This window comes from Notolabrus celidotus, chromosome 1 (assembly GCF_009762535.1).
Source record: "Notolabrus celidotus isolate fNotCel1 chromosome 1, fNotCel1.pri, whole genome shotgun sequence".
NCBI classification, from domain to species: domain Eukaryota; kingdom Metazoa; phylum Chordata; class Actinopteri; order Labriformes; family Labridae; genus Notolabrus; species Notolabrus celidotus.
In genome coordinates this window covers 37,121,318-37,148,094 of record NC_048272.1, presented here as the reverse complement: position 1 = coordinate 37,148,094, position 26,777 = coordinate 37,121,318, and the positions used below count along the sequence as shown (strand labels likewise).

The 26,777-nt window shown below is 41.8% G+C and overlaps 1 protein-coding gene across 4 annotated transcripts in view; it reads left to right on the top strand.

Moving 5' to 3' along the window:
• The window catches only part of iqsec1b (IQ motif and Sec7 domain ArfGEF 1b), a 257,451-nt gene that overhangs the window by 213,072 nt on the left and 17,602 nt on the right, over nucleotides 1-26,777 (top strand). For 3 of the 4 annotated variants that reach the window (XM_034684333.1, XM_034684321.1, XM_034684325.1), the window contains 3 exons: nucleotides 21,154-21,433; nucleotides 24,390-25,651; nucleotides 26,194-26,355. In XM_034684333.1, coding sequence (XP_034540224.1) covers nucleotides 21,154-21,433; nucleotides 24,390-25,651; nucleotides 26,194-26,355 — 1,704 coding nt within the window. Of the gene's footprint in view, nucleotides 1-2,019; nucleotides 2,129-21,153; nucleotides 21,434-24,389; nucleotides 25,652-26,193; nucleotides 26,356-26,777 lie in introns of those variants that run through there. The other variant, XM_034684339.1, reaches the window with a different exon arrangement.

Here is a 26,777-nt window from a genome sequence, read left to right as displayed (position 1 = left end):
GGAACGAATGTTTTCAAAATACTACTTTTAGTGGAATTAAATAAGTGCCAGTACTCCCCTTAGCCACCTAGTCCTTTGTTACTGTGTGTATGGTGCAGCCAGTATCAGTACATCATTAGTATAATGCTCCATATTTCTACAGTATAAGGTGACGTGTCCACTAACGTTGATTTTTGGGCAGAGAGCGCCCACAACCTCCATTTCAGAGCGCTTCCCACCAGTGTTTACACTGCACTTCCACTTCCCTAGGTAGTGATCTGTTTTAAAGTGCTCTGTATGCTTTTTACTTGCTTTCTTATGACATTTCATCATGAAACTGTAAAAACTATTGCTAGAAATCATGTCAGAGCATCAGCAGCAGCTCTAAACTTGGATATTGTGCCTCCAAAAAACAAGTGTGATAATTTTTCTCTTCTGTATGGACCTCCGCCATTATTGTTGACAAAGCTGATATCAGAAGTCCCGCCCCTTCTTGATTCTGATTGGTCTGGGATCAAGCAGTGACATTGATGAACGCGCCGGTGTTCCAAAAGTTGAAATGTTTTCAACTGAGAGCACTGCAACAACAATCAGCTGACGCTTAGGACGTTTATGCGCCGAGGACGCTGAATCACATTGGGTTTGAATAGAAAATACGTGCTACTAGCACGGCGGCATTGAACACGGCACCTAAAAGATAACTGTCATCATTCAGCGCTGCTTTGGTTCGTGTCCTCTTTTTGCTCTTTTGGAACCAGGCCAACGTTGTCATCTGCTTTTTATTCTGATTCACTTGTTCCTGTTACGTCCATGAAGGGATGAATCGCCAAGAGAAACTGCAATATGGAAAAGACAGGAAAAGGTACAGGCAGCTGGAAAGACGTACCAGTATGTTGAAAGGGACTCGCCAAAGGGATCAACTTTTAAGTGTGGAGAATATGTGAATTGGCCCTCTTGGAGCACTTGTTCAAAATGGGCCTTTAAGAGTGTGTTTTGAAACTGATCACAAAGTTATGCTAAAAGTTGGTAAAAAGCAAAATGTGGCTGAGGTGAAATATCGATAGGTTGATTCTGTTTTGGTGTATCAAAGCTGTGAAATCACTCATAGTTTAGGCTGATGATTGAACAATTGAAAATAAATGTTGGCCAAGGAATCAAACAATTAGTTTATATGCTGAGAAAGTTGGCTTTACTCACAGTTTGGGCATGTATGACGCAAGAGCCATGTCTGTGTTGTTCATTTCAGTGATCATCAATGCTCAAGTTTCAATATTAAACTGAAAGATAGAAACCTGTATACACCCTTTCTGATCATTGGAGCCGCTCATGTTTATTGCTCATCATGTCATGGAAACTGAGCTATTTCTGTTGCTTCACTATTTAACTATAGCTCCGTGGGCGTGTCCCTCACAGGAACACTTCCCTTTTTCTCAAAGTTCACGCAGAGTATCAGTTAACAGGAAGAGACAGGAGCTGAAGGTGTCATGTGTTGAATTTTTAGACTGGTTATGTCATAGTAGGCTATTTCATGCTGAACGTATGATTTAGATAGCAGTGATTGTCAGATGAGACTGATGTGGTGATCAGAGGAGATAATCACAGGGGGAAACACTGAGTTTCGTTTTTAGGAGGGTGCAATTGGAAGCCGCCAAAAATAATCCCCAATCAGCCAGGGTAATCAAGTGTGTCACACCCGGCTGCCACTCCCTTCCCCTGAGAGACAGACACACACACAGCCGGCACACAACGTCAGCCTTACAGCTCTCCTTGGCAGAGGTGAAAGCTCCAGCAGCAGGGCAGGCGAACATGCAAAGCAGAGAGGGGAATGCTGTCAGATGCCAACATTAACAGCACCCAGAGAGCCTATGAGTACACATAGGGGCTGTCTGTTCCTCAATAGCCTCAGTGTGCATTCTCCACCACAGAAAGAGTGACGGGACAAGAGCTGGCAGAGGAAAACCAGGCAGGGTGCTGCCCCTCAGCCACACCAACCAGAGCTGGATTCATGCTCCTCTGGAAGTCCATCAGTGTGAGACAGGAGACTTCTTTTGTTACAGCCTGCTGGAGTCTGAGCCTCCTGTTACAGTAAGCTTATGATTGAGACAAGCCTGGAGTCAGCTGTACTTCATTGATCCTCTGTGCAATGAAGGTAGGTCCATCTTCCTCAGTGTATTCTCACTGTGTATTGATCACTGCTTTCCTTCCTTTTGGTAATTTACTGCAGATTTAACCACTTTGCTGCGCGTAGAAACTCTTCTTTGGACGTTTGCTTTTCTCTTACTTTGATTTATTTTCCGATCCTGTCTCTGACATTTTGGTGGCTAACCTGTAAAGGCTGAACCTGATGAGTTTTGGCTCTCCTCCTACACAATGGATGAGCCCCATTCATTATTTCAGTCCTCCGCCTTGCAGCAGATGATGTACAGCTGCTGCCCTCAAGCCTCCCATCCCTTTCTCTCGCCGGGAAAAGATGCCCTTGAAAGCAGCAGGGGCAGCAGACGCATCCATAGCCTGTCATGACCACTCAGCTAGGATCTCATACTGCATAATTTTGCCCTGATGGTCCTGCTCTGAGCGGACAATAGAGGGTACTGCCCATCAGTCATAATAGCTGTGAACTGCTCACTCTTAGCAAGTTATGAGCAGTGGATGGAAGGAAGAGAGAGGTTAGAGGCACAACTCTGCTTCTCTTTTTGCCCCGTATGTTGTGGATGTTGGCGTGTGCATGCTTTTCTTTGTAATAATAAGCGTAATTAAAGATCTACTTCAGTACTTTTTTAAACGTTTAATTTAATATTGGCTTGTATAAACATCCAGTGGTTTAACCAAATGAGCTGGTTAAATCTAATTTCACCCCCTTGAGGGTATAAATGTGCAGACTGTTAATGCTACAAGAGGGAAAAAAAGCTGGAACAGAGGGATTCAGTTTCTGCAGAAGTATGTGGAATATTGGCAGCACCCAAGTTCTCCACCCTACCTGAGTCACATTTCAACCAGAGTTTGACGCACACGGAGCCAGGAATAAAAAAACACATTAAGACAGACATTTAGCTGATTTACTGAGGCAGGCTCCAGCTGTTTAGGACACCTCTCAGCCGACACGCCTCAATAAAACAAAACAAATGAAAAAAATAATGAAAACCAAAGTAGAAATTTAAAATGAAAACAAAGAAAGTAAAAGCAAGAAAGTATTCTATGAGTCTTTGGTTTGCTGTGCCACCCACTGCACAGCTGTGTGTACTCTGTGAGTTTAGGCTTGACGGTTCATGTTTGACCTCGGCAGCAGGAGTTGAAAACAAAACCTGAACTCAAGGTCCACAGAATTATTTATTCTGGAATGCTCAACATCACATCTTTAAAGCAGATTGATAGTTAGACATGATACTGTAGCTTTTCAAAGCCTCTCATGATTTCCATGTGCACAGGTTCACAAATATTTGAAGTTGTTGTATTGAAGTGAAATGCTTCTTTAAATGTGTTAAAGAGGAAATTAAATTAAACTGCTGTTTCACTGGTCAGAGAATTAGCCTTTATGCACAGCTCACCCTCTGAACGCTCTATGCTCTACGTCTAATATGCACACAGACACCAACAGAGCCTTCTTCCCATACTCTGCATTCATTTGTTAGAATATCTGCACATTTTCTTGAAAGCTTAGGCACCAAATGTTGCAGTACCACTGGGGAATAACGGGGGCAGTGTCGAGCAAAGTAGCCAATAGTTGACGGCCAAAATCCCATCAGGGAAGAGTACAGTGGAAAATGGCGTTTGGAGTTTTTTGAGGAAGGATTGTATGAGTTAGTTGGATACTATTATTTTTATACGATGGTACCAGGGCACAGGGACAGAAAATTACAACAGAACAGCTGTGCAAACTACAGACGAAAACTGAATGTTTGACGTAAGCAAAAAGAGAAGTGGAGGTCTGTGAGAGACCAGTTTGTTTGAGCACCTTCTAGTAAATGCACTGTTCAACGTCCATCCCTGTGTGAGAGGATGCATTGGAGTACAAAATGTTCATATCTATATTCATATTTAAAGGAAGCGTGAGGCACAACATATAAACAAACTTCACCTTCTGATAGCCAAAAGAACAAAAACAGTAAGAAAATTAAAGTGACGTTTGAGCAACTATTCAAACTCGAGTTCTTTTGTAGGTTTGGTAATATGAACAAAAATCTAGCGTTGCCAGAAGAATATTGTGATAAAACTGTAAATATATAACTTCTTGTTTGCTCATAGTCTAATGGAATGACTGCAGAACAATTTCTGGAACTCCAAGATATATATATGCAGCGGCAATCATTAAAATTTGATGTACATCCACATCATATCCCTGAAAGGTCACTGAAATAAAAGGATGGTAAAGGACAAACTCGATAGGCTCCCAGAGTCCACTATTTTTAAACCGTGGTTTTAAATCATGACATTCATTTTTAATGCACCAAACATCAAAACAAAACAGACCTTCAGGTGCACCCAGGGAGAAGACTGAAGCTGACTTCCAAATCCCTTTTCCCAAACTCTTGAGCATGCTGGAGCAGATATAGTAGGTTCTGAAACATCAGGTCTACAAGGCCGGACATACCAGGGTGTACTACTGCTTTCATTTGTAGTATTCAAGCTAGCACGATGCTATTTTCATTCAAACCCACAATCCTGAGAATTTTACTCACATTGAAGACTGTGTGGTATGATGTGGTCGTTTACTGATAGTATATAGTTAGAGGTATGGGATTTGAAACCACGCTGCTCATGCTTTGGTTTGATTTGAATCTATTTATAATATAAAACATGTAATTAATATTGCGTAATTTAACAGAAGCTGCTGTCAGGTGAACTTGGCAAGCAGACAGAAAAAATAAGGTCATATCTCTACCTTGATGATGATGAAGTGGATTTTGATCTTTGTGTCGTATCCTAAGTGTTGGGTTTATTATGTCTTCTCTTTACCGTTCTCTCTCTCACATGTTGTTGTCTTTTTTTTTTTGTCTCCTCATTCACACATAACCAGTGTCCAGCCATTCTCAGACACAGTCTGAGCACGCTCAGGCAGGCCCGTCTTCCTGGAATAGCAAAATGTTTATGAATACTAATGAAGCAGCAGCTCATCCACCAGTGCCCCAGGTCTACGTCACTGCGAGCCTCTCATCTGTTTTCAGTGCAAACCTAACATGTCAGGATCTGTCAGAGTCATGTCGCAGCTGCATGTGAGCAGAGTACTGAGCTGTTTGTGTGTAAGCTTTTGCTTCTGTGTTATCTGGTACTTGACAGTCAATTGTTAGAGGTCTTTATGGATAAAAAAAAATCTGTGTTAGAGGGACTTCCTGAGCCGACTGATGATGCAGTGTCAGCCTGTATCTATGGAGGACATCTGAAAAATGCCTCCTGTCTTGAATCATCAGATAGCATCAGGGTAGCTGAGATTGTCTGCACAGCTTTCAGACCTGACAATAACAAACTCTGAAGATAGGAATGGATGATAAAAGCTCAGCTGTGGTGTGCAGCATAAACACAGAAAGTAAAACCAAGCACCACTTTTGGATTTATGCCGGGTTAGACATTGATTGATTTTTGCAGTGAGAGGCAGAGCTATACCTTATTTCTCCAGCTGAGATACAATCTGTCTGGATTGGTCCATGAAAGAACAAATCTATTTCATTACAATAGGGTCTAATAAGGTATTTCTGACACCTTTCCTTTTTGAACAAACAATGTAATTGTACGCATGAAACTGAGTGGTGAGATCTGGAAATGAGTGTGTTGCATTCATAACTTTAAAGTCAAATGAAAGTGGCTTACAAGGTCTTTAAAGTGCTTAAGGTTTAGTTATTCAAGTCTCAAGTAGCATTTGATATCATTGAATTACAACCCCAATTTCTAAAAAGTTGGGACAAGGTGTGAAATGTTCATAAAAACAGAATTTAATGGTTTGCAAATCATTGAAAATCTTCGTGCATTTACAAACCATTCTTATTGCTGCACAGTATATCTAAAATTCACCGTCATCGCAATATCAACATGCATGATATACATATTGCAAAAGACTGCTTGAACTGTGATAAATTGTACTCCGTGTGCCATGCATTCACCCTCTGCATGACACTGTATTTGGCCAATCAGATGGAGCCCTACTGCCCTATATGCCTGCCCCCTACGCCCACAACAATAAATGTTGTCAACGACTCAATTTTTCATGACAAAAAAGAGACTATGACAAGCTAAAGTGTTTTTACTGATAATAAAAACTCAGACAAACTTATGTTTAGTTTTTGTTGACGGGATGATGGCGAGACGAAATCTTTGTGGCGGACCGTCTGACATTAAGAATTCATATTTCCCCCCTGCTGTGCGTCTAATTTTTAAAGATAAAAGTGATGCATTCCTGTGACAGGCTGAGTTTTTATTTGAGGGGCGCAGTGTTAGCTTGGTCAGTACCTGCAGCAGGAGCAAGAACTAAGATGTGACTAAAACGAACAGGCATTTTCGTCTAAGCTGGCTCCAAAAAGGTTTTGTACTCTACTTAAACACATCTTCACCCTAATACTGCAACACCCTCATACCCTTAGCGGGAAGAGAAAAGATTAGACAATTGCAATGACAGACATTGCAGTTGGGTTGAAATTATGTTTACATTCATTCAAAATTTTTAATTATTTAACTTATTTTCAGATTTGTATTTACTCATTTCAACAATCCATCTGGTAAGGGACATTTTTGTTTCAAGAAGCAGAACATTTTTTAAGGGGGGTATTAAGATGTTCAGCGAAAGTGATCAAGAAACTGTATAGCCATTCAACTTAGTTGGTTAATTGTTAATATAGCAGCTGTAGCCAGTCGGAATGTTTTTAATAAAACCATGTTGTTTGAATTAAAATAATGCTTCTGTTTTTTCCCGTGTGTCTGTATAAGCTACTCACTGTCGGGGGTCTATGTTAGCAGTAAATCCAAAGCAGAAATACATAATCATTGTATACTTAAGTATTTGTTTATTTATTGCAAGTCATATCGTCATCGCAATATTCAACAACGTTATCCCATATTGCATGTTTTCCTAATTCATTCAGCCCTAATCCCTATCTGTTTATCAACATTTCACACAGTATACCAACAGATTTTCCAGTCAAGGCCATCAGATCTACATCATGCACCGTTGTTAGTTGGCTTAAGGCTTATCACATAACTGGAGATGTGTGAGGCTTAATGGAAGTTCTGGGAAATAATTACAAGCACTACTGAGAATGTGTAAGGTATAAACTAGAAGTCATCCTCACCTCAGGATGAGAGTGATGTCATGAAGAAGTCTGAGGGGTCAGCTATGGCAGGCCACCAAAGCTTACCTTTTATCATCATGGAGATAGTATTGAAGAAGGGGTATGCATTTCAGTAGGAGGTGTTTTGACATTTTAAGTCATGCACCAAACAATTACACCCTCTCTTCAGCCTTCAGTGCAACCCGCACCTGAATTCCTGGATGCACTTTTCCAGGGAAATGAGTAATACAACTCACTAAATGAAGCTAACTAGATTAAACCTTGATGAACCCTGTGGAAACCCTGCTCCGACACTGTCCTTTGGCAACATCCACAACAGATCTTTTGCCAACTTTGTGGTCAAACCTTGACTGACTTACCTCAGTGGAGTGAACAGTTCTCCTGTAGTGAGAGTGGGAATGTACAGGTGCTTTCACTTTCATTTTGGACTGGTAATGTAGATAATCTGGAGATAATCTGCAGCCTCTTTACTATTGTGTTTCTTTCTGTAACCGGTTGTCGTAGCTTTACAACCAGCTTCTAAAATGTAAGCTAATACCTCGGTAAGAACAATAAACAGTTCCTTATAGTAACTATGTAAGTCATTTAAACCTCAGCCTCTGTCTAAGGTTGCTCATTATACACACCTCATTACAATGCTGTAAGGTAATGGTGTCGGTTCAGCCTGTAGGCAGCTCAGGAGGAGGATGGAGGGAGAGTTACGGCAGCAGGATTAGCAGAGATAAGCTAAATAACTGCACTCTGTCAGAGGGGCTACATAAACATTGAACAGATTTATTGCCATATGTTATCAACATTACATCAACTGGGCTTTCATCTGTCAGCTTCTGACCCTGCAGCTCGCTGGCTGTATGTTGTGTGTACATGATAAATTATGCACAAACGTTGAGATGCATGTTTGCGGTTGTTATGTGTCTTTACGTTTCCAGTGTGTTCTCCTGTCCTGACCAGGAGCGACGTTCATGTGCATCATGGCAGGCCGTTCCCTTAATCCTCCCTCTCCCCACTTTCTCTCCCTCTCTGGTGGAGAGGCTTGAGGCTGAGAGGGCAGGGCCGCCATCTCACTCTGAAGGCCACACGTGAGTGCGTTCTGAGCTTAGGGATTACAGGGTTGAAGTAGAGCCAAACAGCTTTGCAGACACAGTCAGCCTTCTGGGCCAGGCCGGGCAGCGCTGGGTTTGGGGTGTGGGGGATGCGGCTGGACTCTGGCCACGGCGCGAGGGCAGTCCCTGCCTGGATCTTTGTTTTCATGTCCAATTTACTTTTCCCCAGAGTCTTTAAACAGGACATGATGCTAACACAGTAGATAATTGTCAAAGTGCTGACATGTTGTTTGTGTACGCTGTTCGCTCTTGTGAAAGCATGTTCAGTTCTGCTCCAAGTTGGTAAGGTAATGGAAAACAGAATTTATGACTGCAGGTCTTGTTAAATGTGGTTCTCTTGGTGGTATGCCTGTTTTTGTACATTTAGTTGTGGCTCATAATGAAGGTGAACAAAGTTGTAAAAATTACAGATATAAACCCAATTTGAAACCACCACAAAACACTTAACCCTGATAATGTAGTTATTTATTGATTATGATCTTTTTCCTGATCAGGAAGTGTCTACATCCTTCATCCCGTCTGTGATTTTAGTACTGAGTAACTGTTTTATAAGGAAGTAATGAACATGAAGGGAATTTTAGTCTACTGATTAACATAACTCTGAGAAATTAGTTATGGAGACACATCAGAAAGGTGGATACAACCTGGTTGGTGCAAGTCAGATGTGTGACTTATTAACTAATTGCTTTTCCTTTTGTTTCATTAGAAAGTAGTTATAACAAGTAAAAACTGTCTGAAGGGAGTGAAAAAGAACATTTATCAGTGCAAGTTTTACTGCTGAGACCAAAACCACTTTTCTCATAACACTGCAGGTTTCTGATACAAGCTATCAGGAACCTTTGAGAGTGTTATTACTCAGAGACAGGTTACTGCAGCAAAGCAGGCTGAACAATCCATTAATAGTTCTGTTATTATGTGTAACTCTTAATAACTAATATATATTTTTGTGACCCCAACCCCAGTGTCAGATTTATTTGTGTTTCTGAGAAGTCTGAAGACTAGAGAGAGTGCAACATAAACACAGTCCATTTATACCACTGCATTAATCCTCAGGTTTTATCCATGCACCTGCATAGACAGCATTATGGCAGGAAGTAGAAAACCTTTTTCTGGTAAATATGGACGTGAGAATGTTTCTGAAGGAAAAGGGGAGTACACCCAGGACACCTTCAAACTGTGCCCACCAGATATTTAAAAAACAAGACAGAATGCATTCGTGTCCTGTACAAGTGGCAACCTCCGGTCTTAAAATTTGAAGCCCATGCGGAAGTGCTAAAAACTGCAGTTCATCGAGCGTCCACTTGAGGCTGGCTTCAGAAACACTAGAAACCACATACACACCCATTCAAAAAGACAATCTTTACAGCACAAATAAACATGTTTACAGCCTGGTTCAAAAAATAGTTTAGGTCTGAATAGTTCATTTCTCTCTCAGCACACACTGTACGGGATGAATTTATTTATAATTTAGTATTTTCAAAGATATTAAACTTACGGGTTTTGCCCAAATAAGAGCATGGCTGACTTGATTGACAGGCAGGAACACATAGCTGTTGGCCAGTTTGGTTGTGTTCAGCATTTCCAATATGGCTCCCGCTGATGACTGGCCTCAAAACAGCGCTTTAGAAACAGATGGGTGACGTCACAGACACTACGTCCATTTATCATACAGTCTACGGCTCCACTGTAAATCCAAAGCATGATTCCTGTCTTCTATGGTCAGAAGCAATTCTAACAAGACAGACGTGACTTGTATTTTGATTTATTATTTATGCTCCTACTGTCAGTCAGCCAGCTTGTGTGGAACAGTTTATGATGTAGAAACACAACATGTATTTTATGATGATTGGCATCAAGGCTCTGACCTCATTACTTGCTCAGCACCATAGGGAGTGGGGTGTTATGATAAAAAGTGACTTCTGGAAGGACAAAGACTCATAGCCCACAGGTGGTGATCAGGTGACGTTTGGGCTTTTAAAATCCTTTATGAAACACAGCAGCAACAGCAGGCCTTACTTGGGATGCTGAAGTACCCAGAGCCCAAGGTGATAAGTTCTCCTTTTTATTATGATGTAATAGCTTTAAAAGCGGTCCAAGAATTTGAGGTTGAACCAGGTAAAGCATTAAAAAGCCAGAACTGCAGAAATTGTTGCATCTCTCTCCTCTCTCCTCCATCATCAAGATAATGTTGTGTTGTGCTCTTTGTGTTTCTAATCACCTGTGTTGTTGTTTGCCGCCGCAGACCATAGAATCTGGGGAGGTGGACGTGCAGACACATTTGTCTCCAGCCTCCCTACTCACGCAGACGCATCGATTTACTTACCAAGCGAAGCAGAAAATGCAGTGTCTGTCAATGACTCTATTTTTGTCCCTCCAGGATGAGACCCAGTGCACCTCATGCAATATGTTTCATGTATCACTGCACAGGGAGTGGCATTCGCTGCCACACATTTAGGAGGACATAGAGAGATTCTGAAGTGGAGGTATGGATATCTAGGAGCAGGGTTGGTGGTTATAGTTGGACCAGAGCTCCTGCTGAGGAGCAACTGATGGAGGGATTATACGAGGACGACAGTTCCAACTGCTTCCACTTTGGTGTCTAGACATAGTGTGACAGGTGTGTCTGTAACATAAGACTTGAAAGAGCCGTCCGGTGTTGAGTTGTCGCTCTGCAGACTCACGGTGAAGCACTTGGTCAGAATTATTCAGCTATTCTAAAAGGAGCAGCTGTTTCATGAAGTCTTCAGCTGCTGTTTAAGCCCCTTAAAGACATTAAGGAACATCAATACGGTCCTGTTTGAGTCTTTATAATCTGGCATGATTTACTGCCAATATGACAATGTACATATATTTAATGGCTCATATGTACAGTGCAATTTTTTAGATGTCTTCAGTACACATGCATCTCAGAGTCATCAGGGAAATGTGATGAAAAATGGTGTGCAGTTTTGTGGGGGTTTTTTGCATAGCAGAGTGAAATGTACATACATTATCTCTGTCATAAATAGAATTACATTTAGTGTTTTTCTTTATTTTTTATTGATCAACCCTGAAAAGCCATGAGCACTTACAAAGACTCCCCATTTTCCTGCTGTAGTCTGCACCAATGGTTCCCACTCAGGTCGCAGGGGTTTAGCTGTAGTTGCTAAAGCCTAAGTGGGAACAAGTTAACATCAAGCAGAGAATCTAGAACAATCTTTGAAGTGATTAATAGACAGTTGAAGTTAGATTGAAGTAATAAATTAACAGATCAAATAATGTGTTAAGAGGAATAAGTACATGATGAAACTTGTAACGTATGCATTTTTGTATTTAGTGAATGGTCAAGTGAAATGCAGTGGTTAGAAGAGGAAGAAGAAGATTAAGGTTGCTGTATTGTTCGCAAACAAATTCATATTTAGAGATGTTTTTTTATGTTAAAACTCTACAAATGGACGATCGTACTTATCACACATCCCGGCAGCTTCTTGTCCTCAAAGCAGTGGCGGCTGGCAAATAGAGGGCGCTAGGGCACCGCCCCACCACCCACCACATTACCCTCAATAAGACATTAAAAAAGATTGATTAAAATGAAATGATAAAATAATATTCTGAACTATATTTATATATATTTTTAGATGAGCAAGATAAATATTATATAGTCAGTGATGACTCAAGTTGTTTCGTTTATTCATGTAGATAAATGAGGCATTGTCATTATAGTTATTCCACATTTTGAATTCAATAATCAGTTCTTTCTACCCAAAGCAAGTTAACATACTCAGACTGATTGGGTTTGCTTAGTGATAACTCCTCATCACCTCCGGTCACTGCAATTTAAACAGTTTGCACATGGTGACACCGTCATGACATTTTGGAGCCCCTTTAACTTTAAATTTAACTGTGTCAATATGAAGGGACGTTCACAGTCAAATAAATCTCTCACAGAGCCGCCCTTTGTTCAAAGGTCCTTTTAGCACATGGCTTGGATTGGGGAGTAAAAATACATCCCCTCTCTCGCAGCTACTGTACAGTCTGGCACTTCACTGTCAAGATAAAGATGAGAGGGACAAAAATAGCTCAAGGTCTGATCAAAGGCAGCTTTCTCAAACTCCCCTCTCTATATTCAGACAGATGTGGTGGGTGTTAACTGCTGGATCTCTACCTTCAGTATCACCATGGTTGTGATTAATGCTAGAGGGAAGCAACGGGCTCAGATGACGCTGGGATGGATGTTGAAATTAGTATCAACTGAACTGGGGATGCAAACTGATGAAGATTTCAAGATTTATGCAGGATTCAGTTATACTCAAGCAGCAACCTTAAATCTTAAAATATGAAGCCCATGCAGAAGTGTTATAAACTGAAGTTCATCGAGCGTCCACTAGAGGCTGGCTGCAGAAACACCAGAAACCACACACACACACCCATTCAAAGAAGACAATCTTTACGGCAGAAATAAACATGTTCACAGCCTGGATCAAAAAACAGTGATAACTCGTTATTTGACCTGACTGACTGGTGGGCACCCTGTGGCTGTTAAAAAGGCTCAAAGCCCACCTCTTTACCTCAAAATAGCTCGGACAAAGTTTGGTTGTGTTCAGCATTTCCAATATGGCACCCGCTGACGATTGGCTTCAAAACAGCGCTCAAGAACAGATGGGTGACGTCACGGATACTACGCCCATTTTTTATACAATCTATGGTTACACTTTATTTCTTCACCTTGCACCTGATTGTATTTTTCTGGCATTAGTCAAGATCTAGTTGAGAACTTCCCAACATTGTAAATGGTGCGTTTTTTGCCTTATTTGTCCAGGGAGAGATTATATTTTATGCCTTTGTGATAACCTTTAATACACTCTACAGTACTGTTAACGTTTCTGCTGCACTGTACGTAAATCTTCACCATGTGGGAGACATTGTGTCTCTTTATTTAGCTCTGAAACGGCTCATCAGGGAGGTATTCTGAAACTCCCTCTTCACTCATTCTTACTGTATACTGTATCAAGGACATCTTCACATTTCACAGAGTCATTTAGTATCTTTTCCTTGAGTCAGATATGTATGAAAGACGTGGTTTATCAGGGATTTAAATGCAGAATCAGAAATGTTGTTGGCCCTGATAGTTGAGGCAGATCTCTCTGTAAGCCCAAGCTCTTTTTGGTGTTATCTCAGCGCTCTACGCTGCATGGTTGCCTTGGTTTGATATCATCTTTGGTCCACTCGATACACACCCATTGTTTGGGTAATGATGTCATTATACGGAAATGGATAGGCCCCTCACTGCTCAGCCTTAAGGCCATAGCTTGGGAATAGGAGCGGGGGAAATCACCCTAAACATCAGCAGAGAGCTGGGAGGGGATGTGAGTCAAATATTCCCTTTTAACTTGGTTGTTTGTTTAAAGGATAGCTCAGCGAGCCGACTGGCCAAGCAGCTGTTGTTGGTTCTGTAATGTCTGTAAGAAGGCAGCGATAGTATCATCTTCAGCTCTCTTTGATCAGAGGTTGTAAAGGAGCGTATATCTTTCATATGGAGCTGAAGGATTAGGGCAGTTGTACACTATAAAGCTCACTTTACTGCAGCTGTACCTCCACTATCATTGTAGCTAAAAGAGTACATCCGGGGGCTTTCCCATGCCACCCAGATGCTCTATTTATAAACCAGTCTGATGCCACCACCATCAGCTTACTGAATCCCTTCCCGTTTCTGCTTTTACCCACTGCTCCTTCTTGTTTAAGACCCTCCTAACCCGTGGGGCACCAGTGCTCCCGCTGCCACACGACCCAGTTTCCTCTTGAGGAATCCCCTCCCTCTTCCTGCGAACGCCCCTCCTCGTAGAGCTCTGAAGGAAGGCCAGAGCTGGAGAGGTGTCCGAGAGGGAGGCTGTGCGGCTGGGATGGAAAGTTGCATTTAGCCCATGGATGGATTGGCAGACAGGAGTGTTGGTGAAAGGTCTGGTGTAGGCACTCTGTAGGCAACATGTGGTGTCTGCAGTGTGCCTCTGACAGGACTCAGTCCTTACTAGAGCTGGAGTCAGACAGCTGGTAAGCCCAACTTTGAGTGTGCATGCTGTTGCTGTGTGGAAGTAAATTATTGTAATAGTTGCCTAACATGTACTCGATATCTTATTTGACTCTGAGCATGTCTGGTGATGAAGGTGGTACATTACACTAATGACTGCTCCTGTATTCAGGGCCTGTTGTCGGACTCAGAAAGATCAATTGAGAGAGAATTTATTAAAGTCCAACAAAACTGCTGTTTCTGCTCATTGGATGAGCCGCCTTTAATGCGCTGGACTTGGAGCCAGCGAAGAACTGCTGATGAAATTTACAAGGAGCACACTCTGTGAAAATAAAGTGCGCTTCATTTGTGATGCAGCAAAGGTTTGTGCTTCATCAATGAGCCAGTAGTTGATTTTCCTGCTGCGTGTCGGGCAAGTGAATGCAGCAGAGTCGTATTTTATCGCTCTGCATCTCCTTCCCTCTTACTTATGATTATTGAATTTAAACTGAGTTTATGAGTTACTCACTCGTGGAGAGCATGCAAGAGAGTCTGTGTGAATGTGCTGCAAAACAGAGGACAGAAGGAGAGGCAGGTTGTGTGAGTGTGTGTGTGAGTGGCAGGTTGGAGTAATTAATTCATCACCGAGGAGTGACACAGTGAGAATAGACTCCACTTGGTGATGCCACTCAGCAGCTCCAGGAGAGGCGCTGAAAAACAGAGCTGTCCTCTCATGACCTTCACCTTCTACTGGATCCATCGCTCTACCTTCCACTTCAATCACATCATTAAAATTCTATCAGCCTGCAATATATGCTCTGTCATGGGATGTAGCGGTGCTAGGCAGGGTTAGGAATTGAATGTCGAAATCTAACTTGCGAGGGAGAGGAGGTCCACACCTTTTCATGTGGGTGTAATCCTCAGTATATGTGGTGTTAAGTTTTAAACCCAAGTCTGGCACTGTCAGCTGCTCGCCCTGAAATGGCACAGAGAGGTCATTGTTTAAAATTTAAAGGGGCACTTTCACTGTTTTACACATCAAAGTTGATTCACTTGTCACTGGGAGTACTTTGCAGCCTGCAGAGAACAAATGAACAGACGAGCTCTTTGAGGTCAGACAAAATAACTAAGAGATGTGGACATATAGGCAGACTGAGCAGGAGCATCATTCTTGCTTAATGCAGATTGGTCTCATATTGGTTTTCTTTTTGAATGCATCTTGAATTTGGTTTCGCTGTGGCCCTGATATTGATCCTAAAGTGAGGTCAGATAAATGGAGGTCTCATCACAGCTTTCCTTTTATGCTGCAGTGTTTCAGTTTTATGCTTTTATCGCAGCACTGGATGGAAACATCCGTCCTGCTGTGTTCTACCTGAATCGTTTTCCTCGCTGTTACTTTTATGTTGTTGTCTGATAGAGAGTGATTTCACACCCAGTAACTGAAGTAACCACCACTGGCATCTAAAATGCTGCCCATACTGACCATCTACAGCTCTTGGGATTTATAAGTGGTACCTCAGTCACAGGAGTATGGCTTTTATGGTGTACACTTTGTTTGTATATTTGGATCTATCACACATCTTCAGGAGGAATGTAACAAACAGTATATTGTAATTCAAACAAACACACCTTGTCTGCAGGATCTTAATTGCAATATACGTCACTAAAACTGTCCCTTCAGGCTCATTTCAGCTGATAAGAATGAAAGTGTTTATACTTCAGAGTCAGTCAGGGTGTTTTCAGTTAGCAGAGAATTGCTTTTTTCGTTACACACAAACCGTTGTTTCAAATCTTGGCACGAATGATGCTTCTTTGGAAACAAGTGAAATTTCCACCAAGAACCTTTATATATTAAGACTTTATGTTTGCAATTGGGATATGAAATATTTAAAAAGATGCAAGATAGATTTCTAATAAAGCCCCTTTGTATCTTTTTGATTTCTGTTTGGTAGAAGTCAGTCGAGCAGGGTCCTGTATGTGAACAGGTCTGGTCAAGTCAAGATTAAACCAAAACAGACGGACAATCCTTATTGCTGTTATCATCTTTTGATTCCCCACTAAGAGAAAGGAGGTTCCCTTTCCCACATGAGCATTTTAAAAACTTAAGACTCTCACATCTGCTCCTCGGTCTTGCTTCTGCTTTGAAATGTGCCTCTTTTATGATAGCTGAGGCTGAATAAATGCTAGGAAAACAACAAAAAAGGTCTCTCATTTAGTCAACGGGTCTCAAAGTTGTGTTTCTCTCCACCCTAATCTGGGAGATGGATCAGAAACATTTGGCTGTTTGGTTTGCTCAAACTCTGCGCCTCAAACTTTTTATTTAGATGTTTTGTGTTTTCATTTTTGCCACATTCAGGCTGAAAGCAACTCAGTAGTTCATGCTACATTATGTTTGTCTATTCTCCAATTCACTGGATGTGACCGCAGTGACTCCTCCTACCATGACGTCCCGTCCATACCATACACTGTATAAATAATGGACGTAGTCTCTGTGACGTCACCTATCTGTTTCTGAAGCGCTGTTTTGAAGTCAGTCGGCGGCGGCGGCCATATTGGAAATGCTGAGGCCTTTATCCTCCTCGCCAATAGCTACAGTGTTCCCGCCTGTCAATGAAGTCAGCTGTGCCTCTCATAATGGAAAACTTGAGTCTCAATATCTTCTAAACTGCTGCGTTATGAAAAAATTCACCCCTGTACAGTGTGCGGCGAAAGAAAAAATGATCTTTCAAGACTACACTCATTTTTTGAACCAAGCTGTAAACATGTTTATTTCTGCTGATTGTCTTTTTTGAATTGGTGTGTATGTGGTTTCCTGTACTTCTGGAGGCAGCTTCAAGTGGACTCAAGAAACTGCAGTTTTTAACACTTCCGCATTAGCTTCAATTCTCACGGCCAGAGGTTGCCGGTTGGTCCATACTCGCTTTTTGCCAGTTTCCACCAAATTCTGTGTAGTTATTGAATATTCACTCACAGGATGAGTTTCCCCAGCCCAGACTATTGGTGGACTCACAAGGACACAAACAGAGTCAATTCAGAGAGAAGGATAATGCAGCACAACTGAAATACTGCAATGACCTGTGGACGCTGTACAGAACGTTTGTATATTGTCTTGAGATGTCTCTAAAGTTGACAACAACACCGGCTTTGTAAATACATAACATGCTTTGAGTGCTATTGTGCTTTTAGTCAGATCTGATTGCATTATGTCATGTATACCATGCCTGACAGTATACCAAACAAATGGAAATTTCCAATTACACATCGTCTCCTGGAGCAGACGCCCACTTCAGCTTAATTAAATGACTCTTTCCGTCTGATTAGATTTGTTCCTTTACAATCAGAAATGTGTTGATGAAGCATGAGGAGGAGACAGATGACAGAAAAGAGAGACAAGACATTCTATTTAATGACAGTGGACCTGCTCACTGTGATTCGGCTAGAAGGCAACGAGTCCTTCAAAAAAAATCGTAAAATAAATGGTTCTATATGGCCTTCCAAAAGTCCTCTGTCAGAACTGACTAATACTGTATTGGGACCAAAGCAGTCATGGTTAAGGTGTAGCTTCCACGTTTGTTGTGAGAGCAGCTTCCTGAAAATGGTAGACAGTTTTGGACACTGGAAATCATGCAGTGTCCAACCTTTTTCATGAATGATAGATGACTTTGAATGAAATATCTCCAACCCCAACTCGGTCTCAGCAGATGTGTGTCTAACATGAGTCTGGTCCTGCTGGAGGTTTCTGCCTGTTAAAGGAAGTTTGTCCTTGCCACTGTGACTTGCTAAATGCTGCAAAGTGCTCTGCTCATGGTGGATTAAGATGCGATCAGACTGAGTCCTGTCTGTAAGATGGGACTGGATCTTATCCTGTCTTGATGTTGGGTCTTTGTTAATAATAGAACATAGAGTACGGTCTAGACCTGCTCTGTTTGGAAAGAGTCTGAGGAGAACATTTGTTGGGATTTAGCGCTATATACATAAAGATTGATCAATATCAGCTATGAAACACTATACTGGTAAAGGAAACTAGAAATAAACTTTGAGTAGATACAGACACTCTGTGGAAATGACACTCTGGTCCTCATTAAACATGGAAATCATACATACTACGTAACTTCTCTTTTCACCTTGCATGTTCCTTTTTAGTCTAATATTAGTCTTAATCATCAAACATTGACACATTCTCCCATAGAGATCGAGGTATTTGGCAAGGTTATGTTGAGACGCCAAGGGCAACACCCTTGTTCTGAGCCTCTCCCCTTCATTCATTAGATTATGACAAACAAAATCAAATGATATTGACTTTATTTTGCTGCATATCAAATAGATCACACTCTAAATACAGATTTCTAATGGCATAGTTTAGTTCAGGAAGTTTCTTGATATTTTAAATCTATGGGCCTCTAGCGGAAGATATTATTGACTTAAGAGCTGGAGACATTCTCTGTCGGACTGATTTGTCGTGTTTCTGATAAAGCGTTCGATGGCACACTGACATCACAGGCCTGTAACCTGTAACATGAATTGATGGTTTCTGGTCTCTGATAGTGGCTTTGTCAACAGCTAATCAATGATTGAACTACAGTAGGCTTCACTCACTTCACTCATGATAAATAACACCTGCCAAGTAAAGTTTAGTCCACATCTAGAGGCAGACCACGTTGTCTCCTAATTGTCAGATTAGATTGACAGCTGAAGACAGTTTGACAAAGTGCCCTTGAAGAGACACTGGCTCCCAAATTACTCCCAGCTGAACCATGATGTACGACGATGTATGAGAGTTTGTGTGTTATTGCACGAGTTCTGACATTTACATAGAGCACTTCAAGTGGTCAGAAAACAAGAAAAGCCTCTTTCCCAAGCTTTCCTTCTGCTGCCTCAGTTTAGTCTTCTCACAGAGGAATCATGATTCATGCTGTTTGTTTGAATGCACAACGGCACTGTTTGTGATTTGCCATTTCTTTGTTCTCAGTCTGCAGTTGCTGAACAAATGGGTCACAGATATCGAGTCCTGAAGTTCAGTTACAGGGACTTACTCTCTGCATATTGATGTAGACATTCAGCATATATGTGTTTATCACAAATTGTCATCTTACCTCTGAGATATGGATGTATCATGTGCTTTTTGTAACGTTTAGGAAGTATAAGAAGGTGAAACTGATTCTCAATCCTCTTGGACAAATATTGCTGCTATGTGATAGTGACTTTTGCTTCTTGCATTTTGCATCATTACTATGAAATACATTGATCTATTTCAAAGAGGCACCCAGCTGATTTTAAAACTAAACTTGAGCGTACTTGTCAATGTCTGTACTATGTTGATCTGGAGGAGCTTTCAAAACCCACATGACATCGTCAGAGTAATTTTGGCCAAAGTCATCACAGTGTGAGCTTGGAGACTGAAGAGAGGCTGGATTGAAAAATGTCATTAAAGGCATTTAACAAAGAGATTCTTGAAGTTTCATCAAACCTACACGTGAATGTTTAAGAATAGGAAGCATCCTGATGAATAATAAAGTGATTAGTGACTGCAGAGATCTGCTATAATCTCTCATGTGTTTGAGGTGTGAAGGGTTAATGGCTAAAGTCATTAGAGCTTTTTATTACATGATTCACAACTCTTACAGGGATGTAAACTCTTAGATTGTGTCCTTAAAATGAGCTGACATTTATTCACTTTGATTTAGAGTAGATGTTCCCAAACCTTTCAGTCCGCGACCCCTAAAATATAGGTGCCAAAGAATTGCGACCCCCACTGTCCCTCAAAGTGATTTAATGTGGCTTCATTTAGCTAGTCTGCTACTGATGCTTTTGATAATTAACTGTTCACTAACACTAAACTTAAGAGTCATCTGGCAAAAAGAAAGGCAGAAAACTCATTACATTTTCTATTTTCAAGGTTTTATTTCAAGTTTAGCTAATATTTTTGTCAATATTATTTACTGTAATGGGTAAAATGTACTACTTTTAGATAACTTTAAAAAAAAAAACATTCTTTAAGACATCTCAAGACCCCCGACCCCCCAGGGTGTCCCGACCAACACTTTGGGAACCCCTGATTTAGAGTACATACTGATACCTTGCTAGTTTCACCCACCTGCATTTTATTTATCTTACATTGGTGTCCTCTGTGCATACAAAAAAACTTCTCTAAAATGATGTTACATATTCAAAATGCAGAAGGTTCCTGTCTGTGTCCCAATGACACAGTTATGATTTCTCAAGCTGTGCATCAAAGCAGAAAGCCCTTTATAGAAACCCTCAGAGCTAATCACAGAACTCTATATGTGTTGAGGAAGGGGATCAGATGAATGCGTATTAAAGTTCCACTGTTCTCCAGTAGTTCACAGCTGGTTGAAGCTCTACACTGCCGGGTTGATCCAAACAGCTGTCCTGTCCGGTGCTGCTGTGAGCAGATACAGCCTGTTATTGATCCGTATTTTAAAGGCTCTGCTTTGCTTTACTCACTCTTGACATTATGTGGATTTGTTTTAGAGTGAGACTAAGCCACTGATAATCTTCTAGTGATTCCAGTGTTTGCTGTGCTTTATGTTGGTACTTCTGTATTCATATATTGTTCAGATCAAGATACTGTGGCTCAGTGTCACTGCTGCTGCAAGGTATTTCCGCATGAGAAGGACAACAGGCAGAGCTCAGACTGCTGCTATAAATGCTCCCTCTCACATTTATACCCTGCCAGGAGTATCAAAGTTCACTTCTCCATCTGTCACGTGATTTTCGCTGAACCACACAGCAGCCCTCAGAGAAGTGACTCAGCAGACTAACCCGGTGCTCTGTGTGTTCTTGTGTGTTATAGTGTGGAAGGTGATGCTCCAGGCAGTGAGGTGGGTGCCTCTGTGGACCCCAGCAGCGGTTACAGTTGCGTCCCAGTGACCCACAGTGGCGGGCTCGTTCCCGACCACCTGGACAGCCAGCTCTACGGACACATCTTCCTGCCTGGCCACCAGCGGCCCCGCCGACCAAAGCTCCAGCACTCTCAGTCCATCCTTCGCAAGCAGGCAGAGGAGGAGGCCATCAAACGCTCCCGCTCACTGTCTGAGAGCTATGAGCTCTCATCAGACCTTCAGGACAAGCAGGTGAGAGGGACACACAGACCAGCACGACTGAATGCAAATTCACATTTAAGTTAGAGAATCCTTGTATTTGCTTAAAATATCCTCTAACATTTGCCACATTTTATTGATGGGACCAATGACCGTTTATCATGTTAAGTGAGGAGCTTCTTGTGACACACACTATTAGAAAAAAAACGCCAAAAGGTTGCAACTTGCTGGATAACAAATTTGAGTATATAACAGAATGGAGCTGGTGTAGAAAAAGGAAGCACAGTGTGAGGTATAAAGTGGTCATACACTGTGTCATGCTGGGTGTGTAAGGAAGTTGGAGACATACAAGCTGACTTGCATAGTCAGAAAAACATTTCTTCAATAAATCCAGTAATAAATTAATGAAATTGGAGCAAACCAAATCTGTTTGTGTGTCTATCACTACGCAAACAAACAATATTTAGCTATGGATAAAAATGTCACGTGCACAGGCAAATTCTGAAAAGCAGTATTGAATATCTAAGGATGATCGTATTGAAGTGTTCAAAATGTTAAACGCTGAATATCAACGTGTGGAGCAGGCTCATAATCTCCACGGACATACAGTCATATAAAGTGAAGAACAAGGGAACTGAACAGAAACATATTTCAGACTGACAGTGTCCAGTTTTCTGTCTACTCGTTCTTATTGAGAAAAATAAGCATGTGTCTGTGGTCAGGTGTCAGCCAGTTTATAATCAATCCGGCGGCAGAGAAAAAAAGCGCTCGTGGAGACCTGTCACTCAGCCGCAGCCCCCAGCTGAGCGTCTTCGCTGTGCGCAACACCTTCAGTCAGCTGATTCACATCCAAACATGCTTTAAACTTAAAACACCTCCCTGATAGCTGAACCAAATATGAGACCACATGATGTTTGATTTACAATCGAAACAAAAAATGTGTTCGAGTAAGTTCTTAACAACCAATGAATTGATACTCGATTAATTGTTGACATAGTCACTCATGTAGATACATATTATTTATTTATATATATATATCATTCATACCTCTGTATACACTGCATCATATTTTATCTAGTTACTGCTTAAGCACTTCTGGTTAGATGCAATATGTATTTTGTTGCTTTGTACCTGTGTTCTATATTGATAGATTCTTATCTGCCTGTTGCGGTGGATTGAACATGAAACTGTCCTCATTCAGCTCTCCTTCTCTGAGCTCTGCGGTTCACACACCTTTAAAAATAAACTAATGTCACCACTTTGAACCCTGCTGCCATCATTACCACCACCCATGGTTTCAGTTTCTTTATAGAGATCGCTAACCTAAAGTTTCTCTCACCTGCTCCGCTCCTTGATCATATTGATGGACAGGATCCAAGATGTAAATGTCTGTATCCTGCTGATTTAGCATGCTAATCGAAGCTAACGTTTTAGCCACATTGTTTTGATGCTAACGAAAGCTAATGGTTTCCCCTCAGCTTACAGTCTGTGGTGTCAACAAGCAGAAGCTAAATGTTCCATGGATTGATTTGACATGACGTGTGATCAGTTCTCTCTGGTGTTGCTCATGTTAGTGAAAGTTAATAATCGTCATAAAGAGGTTTTGACCAATCATAATCAAGCATCTTACACAACCAGAAGATCAGTAAGAGAGCCAGATAGTAGTTTATAACATTTGTAGCAGGTTAAACTGAGAATTGTCCATGTCTCTTTAAGCCAGTTTAAGTCAAGAGGCCTCCTCGGCTCTCACAGGGAGGAGGGAAACATGATCAGTGTCATTCTGCTCCCCGGATCATTGAAAGCTGGTTTGGTGATAAAAGACACCATGTAAAGAGTGTTAGTGTGTGTGTTGTCTCAGAGATACTTTTAATCAAGGTATTCAGGGCCGTTCAAGACGCTGATGTGAAGATCTGGTCATTGTGGTCTCGTACACCATTAAGGTGCTGACCAAATACAAACAAGCTGACACTGAGTGTTTATCTAAAGATGACTTGATTATGACTTATACAGCTTTAAAAACTTGCGATAGAGATGTCGATAATGATCAGAAAGTAACATTTTGGACACTCTCATTAATAACCATTGTCAAGTAGTTCTGACCAATCAGAATCAAGTTTTCAACACCGCTGGGTGACAGGTATGAAAGTCAGTGATAAGTCCTCATGAGTATGCTTGGCTTGTCTTTCAAAGACAGATATTTAAACAGCTCCAGCTATCAATCTTTTTTATGGCAGAACACTTTTTCTGTTGAGTTTTCAATCTTTTTTCTCCTCTAATTGTTTTTTCAATGGTTCTTTCAAAAGCAATTCCTCTTCATTATTAGGTCTTTTACCATCTATCAATCAAATTGGATTCCCCACACAATTTAACATGATCCCTCTTTCCCAATATCTATTTGAGTCTAATAAACCCTCAATTCAATTTATTTTAAAACTATCATCCTCCTTTAGGTTTTAAGGCCATGATAAAAGCTGATTAGACATCGGCTTCATTTTTTATTCTGACTAATCCATGCTTCCAAAGTACGTTTAACTTTGTAGCCTGAACAAAGACGCCTTTGTTCCTGAGTAAATATTCACGACAGAGAGTTAATTCATGTCAAAAACATTCACCCTCTCTGAGCTTGAAAATAGTTTAAAGTTTTTCTCCAGTTCACATGATGCTTGGCTTTGTTAAGGATGGATTCACAGCACTGATCATCCTCACTTTGAAGCTCTTTAGCTCTGCCTGAAGAAGCATATTAATTCATACTTTGGTTAAACTATGACTTCCTGGATTCTCATGAGTGTAGGGATGAAAAGCTGAGAGATAATGCTTCAAGTTTCAAACTACAGTACTTTTCAGAGCAATGTGCATATTCATCATACCTGCTCACACTTGATGTTACTGTCACTGGTGTAGAAAACATTTGTGATGTGGTAACTGGACTATTGGATTTTCCCAGTTTATGAAATGCATCTAAAACACAGACTTCTTTGTCCTCCTGCAGGTGGAGATGCTAGAGCGTAAATATGGTGGGCGTTTCATAACCCGGCATGCAGCCCGCACCATCCAGACAGCCTTTCGCCAGTACCAGATGAACAAGAACTTTGAGCGTCTTAGAAGTTCTATGTCTGAGAACCGTATGTCCAGACGGATTGTCCTATCCAATATGAGAATGCAGTTTTCCTTTGAAGGACCTGAAAAAGTCCACAGCTCCTACTTTGAGGGAAAGCAGCTCTCACTAACAGATGATGGCACCAAAATTGGTGCACTGGTGCAGTCAGAGCACGGCGGGGAGATGGGCATGCAGGCCAAGACGCCCACAACACAGAGCGACTTTACAGACGCTATCACTGAATTAGAAGATGCCTTTTCCAGGCAGGTCAAATCTTTAGCTGAGTCCATAGATGATGCTCTGAACTGTCGAAGCCTTCATGGGGATGAAAACCAGCTGGAGCAAGTAAGAGGTCATCCGGACATGGACAGGGAGGTCAGCTGCCAAGTGAAACCTTCCCACAGCGCTTCAGAGCACCGCAAAGTGGACGAGATGACGGCATCTTACAGTGACGTCACCCTTTACATAGATGAAGAAGAACTGTCCCCTCCTCTGCCCTTGTCTCAATCAGTAGACCGGCCCTCCAGCACGGAATCAGACTTGCGACAGCGTTCCCTCAACTCATCCCAGGACTACTGGTCTCTGGTTCATAAGGATGACAAAGGGGACACGGACACCAGCTGCCGCAGTACACCCTCACTGGAGTGCCAAGAGCAGCGTTTGCGGGTAGACCACCTACCCCTCCTCACCATTGAGCCTCCGAGTGACAGCTCAGTGGAGCTGAGTGATCGCTCTGACCGCAGCTCTCTGAAGAGACAGAACGCTTATGAGCGAACCCTCAGCAACCAGCAGAGCAGCCCCAAACACATCAGTCACGGTCTGCCTCCCAGAGGACCTTCCAGGGAAGAGGATGCAACCCGCCATCGGCCACGGCAGCTGGAGGCCCACCTGGCTATCAACGGGACTGCAAACCGACAGAGCAAGTCAGAGTCTGACTTCTCTGATGGCGACAACGACAGCATCAACAGCACATCCAACTCCAACGACACCATCAACTGCAGCTCTGAGTCCTCGTCCAGGGACAGCCTGAGGGAGCAGACGCTCAGCAAGCAGACGTACCACAAAGAGACTCGCAACAGCTGGGACTCACCTGCTTTCAGCAATGACATCATCCGCAAAAGGCACTACCGCATCGGTCTAAACCTCTTCAACAAGTACGTAGACCACTTTAAACATTAACACAGAGACAGACACGTTCTGTTACACATAGTAAACCCTCTGAGGGGCAGGAGAGGTAATTACATGCAGCTCATTACTTCTGTCTTTCTTTAAAGAGCCTGAAATGAAATGTTATCAAATGAAAATCTCTGTTCTGAAAAATGAACAGTGATGTCAGCTGTCTGTTTTACTTTAGATGCTGTTAAATATAGGACTTATTCTGCTCTATTTCAAGCAGAGTGAATCATACGAGCCTGTGTGATATCATTCAATCAAAGATGACTGTGGATTTGGTTGCCTTCAGAGCTGGCCATGAAGTTCCTTTTAATCATGGTTGATCAAGACAGAAGAGAAAAGTAGTTCCCACTCTCTGTCCTCAGCCCATTCTGCCAGCCCCCTCCCTGGCTCCCTAAATCCTGTTCCTCATCTTACACACATTTGGCAAGGGGAACAAGTGCAGTGGGATAATCACAGATTTGGATTTTCTCCTCACCCCTTTTCCTCTCTTTTTCTCTCTACCCGTTCCCTTTTTCTACAGGAAACCAGAAAAAGGCATCCAATATCTGATCGAGCGAAACTTTGTTCCAGACACTCCAGTGGGTGTGGCCCACTTCCTGCTCCAAAGGAAAGGCTTGAGTAGGCAGATGATTGGCGAGTTCCTGGGTAACAGACAGAAGCAGTTCAACAGAGATGTCCTTGAGTGAGTTTGCACGCTTTGATGAGTCGTGCATCAAAATATTCTGAAACCGGCTTTTGATTTTACTTGATAACTGTGCGAGTGCAAAGGAACTTATTTTATCTGCCTTTCATGAACACAAAGCATCATTTCGTTGCAATCTAAACGTATTCAAACACAGTCTTTGCAGTTCTGAGTGCTACATAATGACTCAAGTTACATCCAGGAAATAAACAGAAATAGAATCCGCACAGGAAATTGCTTGGATTCTCAGATAAACACACCGACCCCATTTTTATCCTTCACTTCTTTCACTCGGGAAAGGGAAGTTATAAAGGCCTTCTTTTTTCAGCTGTGATTCTTCGCACCATTCAAATACAGCCTCTACTTTATGCTTTAGACTGGTTGGACTTATCTGAAACACACTTGAAGCTCTATCAGAGCAC